The 15,464-nt window shown below is 41.1% G+C and overlaps 1 protein-coding gene across 5 annotated transcripts in view; it reads right to left on the bottom strand.

Moving 5' to 3' along the window:
- RMND5B (required for meiotic nuclear division 5 homolog B) overlaps positions 1 to 15,464 on the bottom strand; it is a 993,687-nt gene that overhangs the window by 410,620 nt on the left and 567,603 nt on the right. For all 5 annotated transcript variants that reach the window (XM_044069428.1, XM_044069429.1, XM_044069427.1 and 2 more), the window contains exon 7: positions 176 to 341. In XM_044069428.1, the coding sequence (XP_043925363.1) occupies positions 176 to 341 (166 nt within the window). The remainder of the gene's footprint in view (positions 1 to 175; positions 342 to 15,464) is intronic.

A 15,464-nucleotide genomic window follows, 5' to 3' on the forward strand; every position in this document is an offset into this window, starting at 1 on the left:
AAAATAAATGCTCTATAGGAATAATGAATGCACAGTGCAGATGAGACAGAAGCTATAAAGATCCCAGCATCTGAGCTCAGGTCTCAAATGATCTGGCTTTTCATCCAAGCCCTACTTAGTACATTAAATATGTAAAAGGGACTACACCCTTTTACCCTTGTGTTTTGTCTCTTACCTGACACTAAGAGGAGACTCCACAGACAGGCCCAGAAGTGCACAAGCATCCCGTGTAAACACATCACAGATCTCTGCCCACTGACTAGTGTCCAGCAGATGGCGATAAGGTGAGTTCTCAACACCATGTCTGAGGTACACCAGACTGCCCATCAATGTTTGAATATCTGCAAAGAACAAACCAAGAAAGAATCAAAGCCTGCAGGCTAATTTACATTAAGATGATCATTCTGCCCCCAACAAACTAACATTTACTTCTATCACTTCAAGACACGTACTTCCCAGTGGTCACAAACAGACTTAAGTATTTTAAAACTGAATAGCTTACCAAAGAACGCAATGCTAATGAAACTACATTGATGCCTGGGAATTATGAAAACAAGACCCCACTCTCAACAACCATGACCACTAAAAAACCCTGAGGAACACTAAAAAGACATGTAGACACAAAGGCAAACTACAGTAACAAAAAGCTCCCTCCTTTACTCACCTAAACAATTCTGGAAGGATGTTAAATTAACAGGAAGACTCCCCCTAAAAGGAAATACACAATCTAGGATTCATCATCTGACTTCCAGTAATCTTTCACCCTCAGGCATCCTTAGACAATTCTCTAACCCCCCCCCCCTGCTTTTTTTACTCTTACTGCAACCATACAACAGAGAAAGCCTCCCCTCCCCAAATTCATTACATCTACTTCTCTAGAATCACTACTAAACAAACTTATTACCCATACTTGAACAGATTTTACTTGACTCACCTCCTGGACCCGACAATATCTGTCTCTGGTTTCTTTACCACTGTAGAGATTTCATCACTACTCCTCACACATCTACAACCCTCTGCCTCACACTAAAACTATACCTAATCAATCCAAATCATTATCCTGCTTTCACTTTCACCCCATCTCCATCCTTCTCACTCTGTATAAAATTATTGGAAAACATATCTGCAACCAGCATACCCATACCTAAAACAATACACTTGTTCTCCATCAAATAGCATGGCTTCTGGGCAGGGAGAAGCACAAAGACTAAACTTTGGACTCTGACCTACAACATTTTAACCAATTTGAATAAAGGAAATCTGACTGGAACCTTGTTCATTGACTTAACCGTGCCTTTGACATGGTTGATGACGCAACAAACTTCATTATCTGACAAACATTGGCATTAGGCCATATGCCACCATATGGTTCAAAAATCTTCTAGCCAACAGATCTTCCAAGGCAAAGATCAAGTGCCTACTCTCTCTAGTTTTTCTCCCTGGTATCCACAGGGCTCCATTCTTGCACCTACTCTGTTTTCACTTTTCATCAACAAGCTTCGTCTATATTCACCCCAGTTCTAAGGTCATATATATCTCTTCCTTCATAGTGCTCCTGAAACAAAACTTCAAAATGATCTTCTAGAGCTGTACAACTTGCTGAACTTAAACTGCCATTAAAAAAAAATGAAGTCTATGCTTTTTGGTTCCCAAAACGTCTAGCCAAATCCCCTCAGTCACTTAATATCTTTGGCTGTGGCAACAATCCCACTGAAATCAACACATCCTTTACATATTTAGAGATATGGCTAGATCAACCACTAAACTTCCAAGAACACACCGAAAAGCTGTGAGCCAAGGACAACTCTCTAATTTTCTGTTCCAACAAAGCATTTCCATTCTTCTCACCCCTTACCCGAGCTGTTACAACTCAAGTATGGCCTCCACTTGTTTGCCTCCACCTCTGTCAGAAATTCAGCCACCCTTCAGACTCAATATGTTGAGACATACCAAACTCTCCACACAATGACCATCACTACCTCAATCTATCAAAGGACAAATGGCTTCTGGTGCAAGCTAGATCCACTCTTCTTAGTTCCCTACTTTTAAAATACTCTAGACAGAAATCCCCTCATTTCTTTTCTTAAATTTTACTGGACCTCAAATCTTTAGTCTCAAAAGCCAAACCAGAGGCGGTTAATTTCTATAAACCACTTCTGCCAGACTACACTCTTATAGCCATTGCTTATTAGTACCTGCCCCTAAACTATGGTAGTCATAACTTCAGGATTTAAATGAACACGCAACTACTCCATGTTTCGGGTATAATTCACTACTGACAAATGTCCGAATGCAACTGCCATCCAAACAGCACATCGCTTAACTCTGTACCCTCTATTAGGTAGAGACCCCATTGCCATTTCAAATCACACCTGCCTGCTGCACACTGTGTTGACTATACCCATACTGCTCTATATTCCCTCCACATAAACTACTCCCTGCTCATTCGCATTTGATTCTGATTGCATACTACTGACTTTTTTTTTAAATCGTGCTAGTTCTAACCTCCCCACTTCTCCTACTAGTTGTTTTACTTTCCATTTTCTATTCTCCTTGTATTAATATGTGTACACACACTGCGGTGGTGGTGCTGCGGTAGCGTTGTCGCCTCACAGTAAGACGTCCTGTTCGATTCTCAGCTAAAGCGTCTTCTGTGTGGAGACTTGCGTGAATGGGCGTACCTTCGTTGAAGGTTGTGCGTCAGAGCTGGCAACTCGGTACGTAAAAATCTACTGCCAATCATTAGCGGACCGGAGTTCCGCTGTGGTGACCCCTAACCAGGGAAAGCCGAAAGATACAACAACAACAACACTACAGTGTATACTCACAAATGTTAACTTTTATGTAATTGGTTACTGTATATTCTTTTGTTACATTCTGATGTAACCCAGGCTGAGCCTGCAACTGGTTATTTTTTTATCAGTTTTCTACCCAAGTAAACAAATACAGAATAAATAAAATAAAACTTCTGTAAGCAGAGAATGAGCAATGAAATCTAGATGCCTCTAGATGCTTCTAGTACCTGAACTAGCCATAAAAATGATAGGCAGCAGGTTGGGGTACTGAATAAGTGCTTTAGCTTTAATCTTCATAGAGAAAAAAGGCAGGATACCTTGTGAGGCTTCTAAAGCCCTGTGAAGAGAATAATGGATGAAAATCACAACAGAAAGAAAAGAAGCTGAGTGTGTGGTGTTAGCGCTCATATAACATAAAGCTAAAGGCCAGATGGGCTGCCTTCTGCAGTCCTTAGGAATTTGACCAATAGGATGACAGAATACCAGAGTGAAATCTTCACTAATTTACTTGCCAGAAAGGAAGATAAGTACTTCAGGACTGAGAAAATCTGGTAGCTGCCACATAGGATTACTGCTACAAGATGTTAATGAGCAAGTAAAGTGTTCAACTCCCTCAACCTTCATTTGCCTACCCCGTGACCTTCAGCAAGTCACTTGACTTGTAAGTGCTTTGGGTCAACTGGGAGTTTTGGCTATGCTCATTAATGGTCTCCTGGACTGCTTGCCTAATAACTGCCTATGAAACTAAATATGTTCCCTTTGTAGACAGCACGAAAATTTCAGGGAGCTAAAGTCTCTTAGTCTGACAGCAGTGGTAGACAAAGCTGTGAAGAAAATTCTAAGTGTAAGATTGGATACTTTCATGTAAGACTGGTTACTTTTAAGTAAGACAATCTTCAAGACAGCAGTGACTTTGGGCTAATAGCAAAAGGAAATTCTCTGCTGAATCTTATCTAGTTTTATATCAGTTAAAAGAAAAAAAAAACAAAAGTTATGTACTTACCATAAAGTACAGTTATGTGCACTTACCATAAATGTAGATGTTAGAGTGTATTCACTGTTGCAGTCATCACATTTGGGTTATCTCTGCCAGGGTAGCCCTTAGTTGGCCCGAATACTAGAGGCTTAGTATTTCTGCATCGGTTGCCGTCACTCCAGGACTGACGTCAGGTTGTCAGTGTTATAAATTAAGGCAGCTGACGCCATTACATCAGTTTTTATTGTCCTAACTGTCAGGACCCCCAAGAGGGAGCTAGATTATGATGGAAGACCACCATAGAAAGTAAATACCAAAACATCCTTGTAAGGATTGAGAGAGAGATTGAGAGAGAGAGAGAGAGACAAGGGGGATGGATGGAGGGAAACCAGGACTACAACAGTGAATACACTCAAACATCTACATTTACATTTATGGTAAGTGTACACAACTGTACTATGTTCTTCATGTTTCACTGTTGCAGTCATCACATTTGGGTTGATTCCCAAAGCTGAAGAAAAGGGTGGAGGCAGTCAAGAAGATTGGGGGCTGACTAGAATGCCCTGCAAGACTGCTGTGGCAAAGACTGCCCTGGATTTGGAGAAGATAGGCAGGCGGTTATGCTTGGTGAAGCCATGAATAGATGCCCATGTTGCAGCCTCCAGGATGTCCCTGGTGGGGACCCCTCTGAAGAAAGCTGCAGAGGTGGAGTTTGCTCTGGTAGAATGTGTCCTGACCCCCTTAAGGGGGAATGTTTCCCGTGCTGGTTGTAGCAGAAATGGATGCATTGTGTTATCCATCTGGAAATGGCTTGTTTGGATATGGCCTTGCCCTCTGCTCCTGTAGCAAACCTGACTAACAATTGATCAGTCTTCCTAAATTATTTAGTCCTGTCTAAGTAGAATCTGAGCCATCTGTGCACATCTACAGAGTGCAGAATCCTTCCCCCGTTGTTTTGTGGGTTAGGGAAAAAGGTGGGCAAATGAATGGATTGGTTGACAGCGACACTGGACACCACTTTTGGCATGAAGGATGGGTTAATCCTGAGGGAGACCCTATCAGCGTGGATAATGATGAAGGTCTCTACAGCCATTAGTGCTTGTAGCTCGGATACTCTTCTAGCTGAAGTGATGGCCAGAAGCAAGGCTGTCTTCTAAGAGAAAAACTTTAACTCTGCTGATACTGCTGGTTCAAAGGGGAGCAGGGCGAGTTTTTACAAAACAAAGTTAAGGTCCCAAGCTGGGGTAGGTGCTCTTCTGGGTGGCCTCAAGTTGTTAGCCCCTCTTACAAACTGTTTAATGAGAGGGTGGGAGAAAAGAGGTGGCTCTGTGCTGAAATGCGCAGAGATGGCAGGCATGAACTTTAATGGAAGAGATGGACAGACCCCTGTGTAGTAGGTCAGCCAGGTAATCCAGGATGAGAGGTAGGGAGGGCTGTGCAGTTCCGGCTCCCTTAGCCTGGATCCAGGTGCAAAACCTTCTCCACTTGTCAGTATAAGACTTTCTAGTGCTAGGGTGTCTGGCCTAACGTATAACATCTAGAACTTGTTTGCTTAGATTGGCAGCTTGTGCAGTGGTCAGGGAATAAGCCAGACTGCCAGACTGAGGGTCTGCAATTGGGGATGCATGAATTCTCCATTCATCTGGGTCAGGAGTGTTTGGTTCTGTTAGGATCTGAGGGAGATGCCATGGTGGCAGTGGTGACAGGCTTCGCAGCAGAGGGTACCAATGCTGACGTGGCCAGTCTGGGGCAATCAGGATTGTCCTCGGTTTTTCCTCCCTTATGTTCAGCAGTACCCTTGTAATGAGCAGTAGAGGGGGAATGCACAGACCAAGAGGTTGACCCACTGGAAGGATAGAGCATCCACTTTCCAGGCCTTGCTGTGAGGTTCCCTGGTGCAGAATTTGCTGAGCTGATGGTTGGACTGGGAAGCAAAGAGATCTACCTTCAGGGTGCCCCATTTTTTCTGGGTTACAAGGGTGAAGGTTCTTTGGTTTAGCTGCCACTTGTGTGGGTCCAGAAGATTTCTGCTTAAGTTGTCTGCCAGAGAGTTGAGAGAGCCTGGCAGGAATTGTGCTAGCAGGTGTAGTTACATGGCTGAGGCTATGTGACAGAGTCATAGCGAGCCTGCACAGAGAGTACGAGTGAGTGCCTCCCTGCTTGTTGATATAACACATCACAGTGGTGTTGAGTGTTTTGATCATTAGAGGCCTCGGGGAGAGTAGGGGTCTGAAGGCTGTCAGAGCTTGCTGAACAGCTAACATCTCTTTTTGGTTGATGTGCAGATGTATTTGATTTGGGCTCCATTGGTGATGAATGCACCTGTCGTCCAGGTGTGCACCCCAGGCATAGTATGATGCATCTGTGGTGAGGGTCTGGGCGGCATGGGGTTGTGAGAAGGGTAGTCCCTTGTTGTGGTTGCATGCTGCTGCCCACCAAAGAAAATCTTTCTTTAAATAAGGTGTTCACACCAAAGGCTTTTTAGGTACCACTATAGCTTCCTCATATGCAAGTCTGGCATATGGAATGAGTAGAATGCAAGAAGCCATGAACCCCAGAGTTTGCAGGATTTTCCTTGCAGATAACTGGGGTCTGGTGGCGAGTTGAGAGAAGTAGGTTGTCAGGTAGATTTGTTTTTCTGGTGTAAGGAATGCCATATGGGATGCCATGTCCAGGCTTGCTCCCAGGAATACAATTTTTTGTGTGGGTACTAGTTTGGATGATTTCTTTTCATTGATAGTATACCCCGGGAAGGCCAGTAGGCACTTCACAAAGGTCAGGTGCTTTAGTAGCTTTTCCTGACTGTCTGCCTGAATCAGGCAGTCATCCAAGTATGGGTAAATTTGAATATTTCTTTGTCTACAAAAAGACAATGGCGGGAGGCAGGCATTTTGTGAAAACTCTGTGAGCAGTGGATAAGCAAAAGGGAAGTACAGAGAACTGACAGCAGAGTGATCCCGCCCTGAAACTGAGATATTTCCTGCAAGATTCCCTGAATGGTATGTATAGGAAGGCCTCTTAGGTCTAGGGTGGCTAACCAAGCATCCTTGGAGAGCATAGGTAGAAGTTGTTGGAGGATGAGCATTTTTAATTTTGGTATCACCAGGAAAGAGTTTAGGTTGTATAAATCGAGGATGGGGTGCCAGGTGCCCTCTTTTCTTGGTACCAGGTAGAAACTTTGGCCTACCTGTTCTGCATGAACATGCTCTATTGTCCTCAAGAGCAGGGAAAGGACTTGCTTTTTGGCCTCTGCCCACTGGTTTGGGGGAAGATCTGGGAACCCTTTTGGGGTTGGTAGAGTGTGGAAATAAAAATTTGTATCCCTGGGACAATATGCTGAGGACTAGCTGTCATTGGTAATGGTGGCCCAGGTGCTTGCATGGAAGGAGAGTTTTCCTCCTAGGGGCAAGAGCATGTGGGCAGGGGGGGGGGGGGAGTGTGAAGTCATTGTGAGTTCTTACCATGAGGGGTGGCTTAGCACTCCCTGGTTTTGAAGAGGAGGAACTCCATTGCGGAGATCTCTGCACTCCCTGGGGCTGCTGTCTGGGGGGGGGGGGCTGCTTCCCCGGGGTCTGGGCTGAACTGACCTGGAAGGGGCAGGAAAGGACCAGTGCTTGGAGGGGCAATGCCTATTGAACCTCGATGGATGGACCTGCAAGAAGTCTTTAATGGTCTGCATAGATTTAGCTTTTTCTTCCATCTTTTTTAAGACCTACTCTGCCTTGGTGCCAAATAAGTTGTCTTTGTGCAGTGGTGCATCCAATAATTTGGATTTAACATGGTCTGACAAGGTCTGTTCCTTTAGCCAAGCATGCCTTCTAAGGACAGAACCAGTGACTGCTGCCCTGCAAGATGCTTCTAGGGCATCAAAACCACATTGTAAGGTGTGCTTAGTTACTTGACTGGCAGAATGCATCAACTCTTGTAACTCTATTTTCTGCACAAGCAGGAAAGGAAGATATTTTTTGTTTGAGGTGTTCCATGGTATGTTGCTGATATTTCAGCATATGGAACTGATAATTTAGAGCTCTAATAGCAAGAGTAGCAGAGGTGTATACTTTTTTACCCCATCTGTCTAATACTCTGGAATCCCTATCTGAAGGGGTGGGATTCTTAGCAGAAGTTGCTTTAATTCCTTCAGGTCCTTGAGAGATAACCTCGGGGCCAGCAGTAGGATTTTCAAATAGAAATTTGTGAGAGTCAGGGATTTCAGGGACTCTATAGTACCTGTCTGGTTTCCTGGGAGCAGGAGGGAGGGTGTCAGGAGTCAAACTGGATTCCGTGGAAACATCATCCACAACATCCAGGACATGAGGAGGTCTGTGTTGTGGAAGATCTAGGAATTCCCAGAGTCTCTTTTTTGACTGAGAGTAGTCCTGACATTCCCATTGGAAATGTTCCCTTAAGGTATGTAGGGTTTCCCCACTGGAAAATTCCTCAGGTGGAGATGCTGAGGGGATGGATTCCTCTGCATCAGAATCCTCATAAGCTGAGAGGGGATGCATACCTTCATAATCAGATGCATCAGAGTCATCGGACACCTGTTCAGATTAAACTACTGGGGACAAATCTTTCTTTTGGAAAGGGTAGCCTGGCTTCCCCTGATAAGCATTATAAGGTCTTCTGCCATTTTAAGCATCTGAGACTGAAGCAAGGAAGCAGGTGCCTAAGATTGGGTCATTGGGTTCATACCCTGGGCCTTAGAAACTCTGTAGTTTTCAAAAGAACGGTAGATGCGAAATAAGTCATCGGTCTGTGTCGAGAATCAGTAGTCTGCAGTTCTTCCTCAGAAGCCGGTGCCTGCTCAGTGGCTCTGGACCCATCCAAGGTAGAGACATCTGCAGGATCCTTAGTCGATGAAGAGTCTCGTGGCATACTGGACTCTGAACGGGTCTTGGTAGCAGCCTGCAAATCCACAGAAGCAGGCATCAGGGGCTGCAAAAGCACCTCACTGAGGACCGGAGAACTGATGACTAGCTTAACAGAAGAGTCAGCAGTTTTGGACCTGTGCGATCTGTCTGTCTTTATCTTTACGTTTTTTTCGGAATATCTGCTGTCGGATTGCTTACCAAAGCCATATCGGAATTCAAGGACTGAGAGCGAAAATATCTAGCTACAATAAGGGCCCGATGATGTATAGTTCTGGCACTGAACAGAGCACAAAAGCGACAGCGGGGGACGTCGTGGTCTGGGCCTAAGCAAGTGACGCAGTTGGAATGAAAATCTCGGTGTGGTATTTGCTTTCCACAGGCGAGACCATTGTTAACTTTTTTTGGACATCAGTTAGAGCAAGAAAAAAGGATCCTTGATGGGGTACTTAGCTTTAGAAGACTTCAATTTCGGAAACAAAAAAACTCAGGTAGCAGCCAACCGGCACTCATGCGAACTGCTTCTGCTTCGGGCTCCTCGGCAAGAAAGACTGATGTAATGGCATTGGCTGCCTTAATTTATAACACTGATGACCTGACGTCAGTCCTGGAGCGACGGCAACCAACACAGAAATACTAAGCCTCTGGTATTTGGGCTGACTGAAGGCTACCCTGGCAGGGATAACCCAAATGTGATGACTGCAACAGTGAAACACGAAGAACATCAATAAATCCGTGTTGTCTCATTTTCATCCAGTTCAACATTTGGGTTGTCTGATCTGAATGAATCCAACCTCAGCACCTTCTTTTCTAGAGCTGTGGATCACAGGCACTTTACCCATAACTCCCTCCTCTTCACTAAGTTACCTCAGACCGAGTTTGCTGACTTTACCTAAATTATAGATCTATTCTTGCAACTGCAGAAATCTGTAGATGTTAAGAGCTGATAGACCTGTTAATACCACTGTAAGAATCAAGGAAACATTTTTAACAGACAGGGTCAAGGTCTGTTCAAACACCAGAAATGGTCAGTGACAATTTTGGAAGGTTAAAGGGGGAGGATGTTGATCCGAAGAAAATGAGACAACACAGATCTACTGTTATGGTAAGTAAATAACTTTTGTATCCAATGTTGCCTATTTTCATCTGATTCAATGTTTGGGACACATTCCAAAGCTGCCAAAAAGACAACTGGGTGGTTTCAATGAAGGACTTTCCTGAGAATACTGGAACTAAAGGATGAAAGTGCTGCAATGAGAAAAAAAGGTGTGAACTGTGGACCATGTTGCTGCTGCGCAAATGCCATCAATGGGAATGCTCTTCATGAATGTTGAAGAGTTAGCTACTGTTCTTGTAGAGCAGGCTTTTGATTTCATTTGTAGGGGTAAACCCAGGTCATTAGACACAAAGGAAATGCAGTCCAACAGCTATTTACAAATTGTGACTTTTGATATACTTCTTCCAAGGGCACCCGCAGGCAGGTGCACCCCCTGGAATCAGCTGTCCGGGAGATTTTTTTTTTTTATCAAATGGACGGCACAGGTGTTTGCAACCTGTTTTCATTTTCTCTGACTGTGCGACCAATGGTTTATATCTTCATCTTCTGTGCCTGTGCATGGAATTTGAATACAGAAGAAATTTGGACTGTGGATGAGTGTACAAATGAGAGGCAGGTGTGTGCATGTGTGTTTTTAAGTGTTTAAGAGGTGTGTGTGTGTGTGTGTGTGTGTGTAAAAAATAGGTAGGTAGGGGTATGTGGATGTAAGAAGTAGATAGATAGGAATTTGTATGCATGTATGCAAGAAATAGATAGGTAAAGGTAACCCACTCAAGTCTTACCTGCTGTACTACAGGGAGAAATAGCTTGATCAGCATTTTAAAGTGAAGATATGCAGGCATGTTGTACACCCTTATCTGCCAGCTTACTATTATGTGACTTTGTCATGTTCTGCAGTAAACCAGACTCCTGAATTCAACAATAGACTAGCTGCTCAGAAGTGCAAATGTCCCTTAATGTTTGGCAGTTTTCACTGACAAAAGTAGACAGATTTGTTCAGATTAACGTCATTGTTGCGGAGTATCCAGGGCTTAGTAGTTCTGAAATTTCTGTTACACCAAACTAAAACGCCCTGGTTAATATGATGCATCAAACAGTGGTGTGGCTGTAGTTTATAAACCAATATTTTGTTAGGAAGAATTTTTGTTATTAAAAAGCCTCGCCACAGTATTGAATACGAACTATTGCTGGATGCACAGCACACTGGCAATCCATGGACAGAGACTGTGTATATTTTATTTAATAAAATAAGTCTCTTTGTGAACAGCATATACTGGGTCTGGACAGAACAAGAACTAAAAAGTAAGGGCTGAAGGAAAGCGTGTTGTGCTCAGGATGAAGGCTGCGGTTCTCAAGCTGAAATATGGGATTGAATAACTACACACCCTTGTTAAAATGCCAAGTTTTTGTGATATAAAAAATGGGACCACAATAAATCATTTCAAAATATTTCCCACCTTTAATGTGACCTATAACCTATACAATTCAATTGAAAAACAAACATCTGTTAGAGGAAATAATATAAAAAATAAAAAAAACGTACACTAAGCTGGTTACATAAGTGTGCACACCCTTAAACTAATACTTTGTTGAAGCACCTTTTGATTTGATTACAGCGTTCAGTCTTCTTGGGTAGGAGTCTATCAGCATGGCACATCTTGACTTGGCAATATTTGCCCACTCTTCCTTGCAAAACCGCTCCAAATCTGTCAGATTGCAAGGGATCAATTTTCTATTGAATTTAGGTCTGGGCGCTGGCTGGGCCATTCCAAAACTTTAATTTTCTTCTGGTGAAGCCATTCTTTTGAGTTGGATGTATGCTTGAGGTCATTGCCATGTTGAAAGGTGAAATTCCTCTTCATCTTCAGCTTTCTAGCAGATGCCTGAAGGTTTTAGGCCAAAAGTGACTGGTATTTGGAACTGTTCATAATTCCCTCCACCTTGACTAAAGCCCCAGTTCCAGCCGAAAAGCAACTCAACCCCAAAGCAGAATACTGCCAGCACCATGCTTCACTGTGGGGATGCTGTTCTTTTAGTGATGCGAAGTGTTGTTTTTGCGCTAAATGTACCTTTTGAAATTGTGGCCAAAAAGTTCAACCTTGGTCTCACCAGACTATAACACATTTTCCCACGTGCTTTTGGGAGACTTCACACTTATGCAACCAGCATATTATACGTTTTGTATTTTTTTATATTTTTTTCCCTTAACAGATTTGTTTTTCAAATTAATTGTACAGGTTATAGGTCACATTAAAGGTGGGAAAAGATTTGAAATGATTTATTGTGGTCTAATTTTTTTTATATCACAAAAACCTAGCATTTTAACAGGGGTGTGTACACTTTTTATATCCACTGAAGTTCCGGTAGAAGACCATCTAAGCCCGGTGCTTATTTTTTTTTACTTTTTTATTTGATCTTTTATTTATTTTCTATTAAAGTGAATGTTCTATCATTTTTTTTATTGGTTCACTTAGTTCATAGTTCATAGTTTAGTACTAAGCTAACTGCCCTTGCGAGCCATTGTAAGCCTAGCCAATTATCCCTTGGGAGGATCAAACCCTGGACCTTGTCTTTGTAAGGCAAACACTTTAACTATTAGGCCACCTTCCGAACCCCTTAATTATTTATATTTTCCCTTTGAAAAGTTTCGTCTATTTCACCGTTATCTATGTTATTTGTATTACTGATATTTTCATAAAATGTATTCCAGTCCTCAATAACACCTTTAATATATGTTCTACTTTTTTATTATTTATAGGTGTTATTTCTTTGATATGATTTAGTTTATTCATTTTCTTTGATCTAAGAGCAGGGTTATGCAAGCTTAAATGGTTTACTGAATATGCCTGAAGTTTAATTTTTTTTTTTTGAAACTTTATAATTGCAGCATATTTTGTATTTAAGTTTTTTAAGTTCAGAATGACTGATAATGTCATTTGGTTTTAGATTTAACTTTAGTGCGTCTATTTTGGCCTGTAATTTATTCAATTCTTTATTCCATTCTCTTGTTTTACTAATATGCCAGCTTGTAACTCTTCCCTTTAAGTAAGCCTTTAGTGAATCCCACAAGACAATGTTACTTACTTCACCATTCATGTTTATTTCTAGTAAATTTTTGATCTCTTTAACATACCAATCCTTAAATCCTTTTATTTTAGTAATGTATGCTGGTAACCTCCTGTGATGTATTAGACTGTCAGTTTTTAACATAATATTAAAGATTATTGCATTATGGTCCGATAATGAATAAACTATTGAAAGTTCACTGATATGTGATAACAGAGTTTGAGACAAAAATGTTATCAATATTTGTTTGATTTGTGTTCCACATCTATATGAATAATGGGTAAACTGAAGTGAGTTTGTTGTCCTTAGCTCATATGTTGTTGTGTCTTTCGGCTTTTCCCGGTTAGGGGTCGCCACAGCGGAACTCCGGTCCGCTAATGATTGGCAGTAGATTTTTACGTACCGAGTTGCCAGCTCTGATGCACAACCTTCAACGAAGATACGCCCATTCACGCATGTCTCCACACACAAGACACTTTCGCTGAGAATCAAACAACAATGTCTGACTGTGAGGTGACAACGCTACCGCAGCACCACTTAGCTCATATATATCATTTAAATTCATTGGATTTACAAAATTCATTAAGTGTTTGGCTGAACATGTGATTCCCAGCTTTTAACCTGCAGTGGAATCTGTGTCTGACAAAATACAATTAAAATCACCAGCTATTACGACTTCATCTTTCAAGTCAGTTGAATCTAACACATGAAATTTAATACGAATGGGTATGGCATTTTTCTGCCTCTGCTTTTTTTTTTTTTCTCTCAGCTTTTTATAACTGATATGTAGTCTGCTGGTCTGATTTGTATTGCTAGGTTAAAAGGTCATGTGACCATCTAGTTTATGTATTTCAGTTGGCTGTTTAACATTATATATATATATATATATATATATATATATATATATATATATATATATATATATATATATATATATATATATATATACACACACACACACACACACACATATATATATATATATATATATATATATATATACACACAAAGAGAGAGAAAGTATATATAAAGTACATAAAGATAAATGCTGATTTTTTGAGTGGTATTGCTATATGCTAAACAGGACATGCTGGAGAGACTTCCCATACTCTGGAACAGGCTACCCATCTATGTCAAGCAAAGTTCTTCATTAGCACTCTTCAAGAAAAATCTTGATGAGTGGATGGGAAATAGGAAATACACCCCTGGATCACTTCTGTGTCTCTGCTCGACAGTTGCACAGGAAAATATATTTCTTGGGTGGCATAAGCCAGGGAACCTTGTTGGCTAGGCTTACGTAGGCCCTTGGGCTGACAGCCTAGTACCTACCTATGAACCTATTGTGTTTGTTGCTGTAAGTATTTGCCAATAGGTGTCACTGTCCATTTCTTTAGATTATTTGAACTGTTTTTGGTCTTTGTTAGCTTACATACTAATTATTTAGAAGGATTACTAAATGAATGTTTATCTGGTGCTATTATTGAAGGTTAGTTTACATTAAAATAATGAGGACAAAGGCTGAAAAATAGGGAAACTTTAAATATTGCTGTTACAAAGTTAGAAAGTTGTTGAAACAATATTTTTCTTACCTTTCAGAAAAAGCATGCTATGCTTGAAACTCAAATGTGTGTCATTATTTAGCAATTTCAATGCTAGATGATTTGCTAGGAAACCATACATTTTATGGGAACAGCAACTGCATGACAGAAAGCATCTGCAAAATGTAAACAGTTCAGTGGTATTCAGCAGTATACTTCTATATTTACAGTGACCTTTTTACTGGTTTTTAGTTGTGATTTTCTAAATATTTATTTTAGTAACACTGCTCATACAACTTTAAGTTTTAATTAAAGAATTTGTATTTAAAAAGGATGTTTACTTTACTCTCACTAAACAGCAAAGCGCTTTTAGCAAGTGCAAAAAAATGGCAACCATTTGGCTTTTTAAGTCAGAGTTTCACAGCACCTTAATACGCTGCCCTGAAGCGTTGGGCTTGTTTTTGAGCAGGCATTATCTGTAGATTAACACCCTGCTGAAGAATGTTCATTCTATAATAGGATGTTAGTATCGAAAATGTCCATTTTCTAAAATAAAATAAGCACTGAGTGATTTTGATGCATTAATATAGCATAGAATACAGAGCTACAATGAAAAACGGTTTTGAAATTTAGTGTAGAGTTTTCCTTTAAAAGCATTAAAGGCATTTTCTAACCATCCTTTCCCCCAAACAAACAAAAAAACTGCAGAACATTAAATGTAAATAAATGAACTTATAAAAACTAACACTTTCCTTTAAAAATGAAAGAGCCATCTGTGGAATAAGTCTCAGAGCACTTCAGCAGCCCTTTTCATAGCCACAGAATCCCAATCTTTAGACTGACCTTGCTGCAAGCAACTATTTGGACTTTCAAAACTTTATTACACCATCCCAGTGCCAAACACATATCAGTCCAAGGCCAGAATGCATCAACTCCCAGTTTCTGGGCCCACCAAAAGACTTCATAAAAACATTCCCAAAACAGCAAAATGATTGCCTAATAAAATCCATCAGATTAGCTAAACATTGCTCTCTTCTGATGACAGGTCAACCTTAACAAAGCAATGAACTCTAACCAGTCAAAAAAAAAAAAAAATACCCAAGAAGTGACATGAAATAACCTAACCTATCACAGACCAGAATCTCTATGCTAAGCCAATTGAAA

The sequence above is a fragment of the Protopterus annectens genome, chromosome 4.part0, assembly GCF_019279795.1.
Source record: "Protopterus annectens isolate FY-2018-M chromosome 4.part0, PAN1.0, whole genome shotgun sequence".
NCBI lineage: Eukaryota > Metazoa > Chordata > Ceratodontiformes > Protopteridae > Protopterus > Protopterus annectens.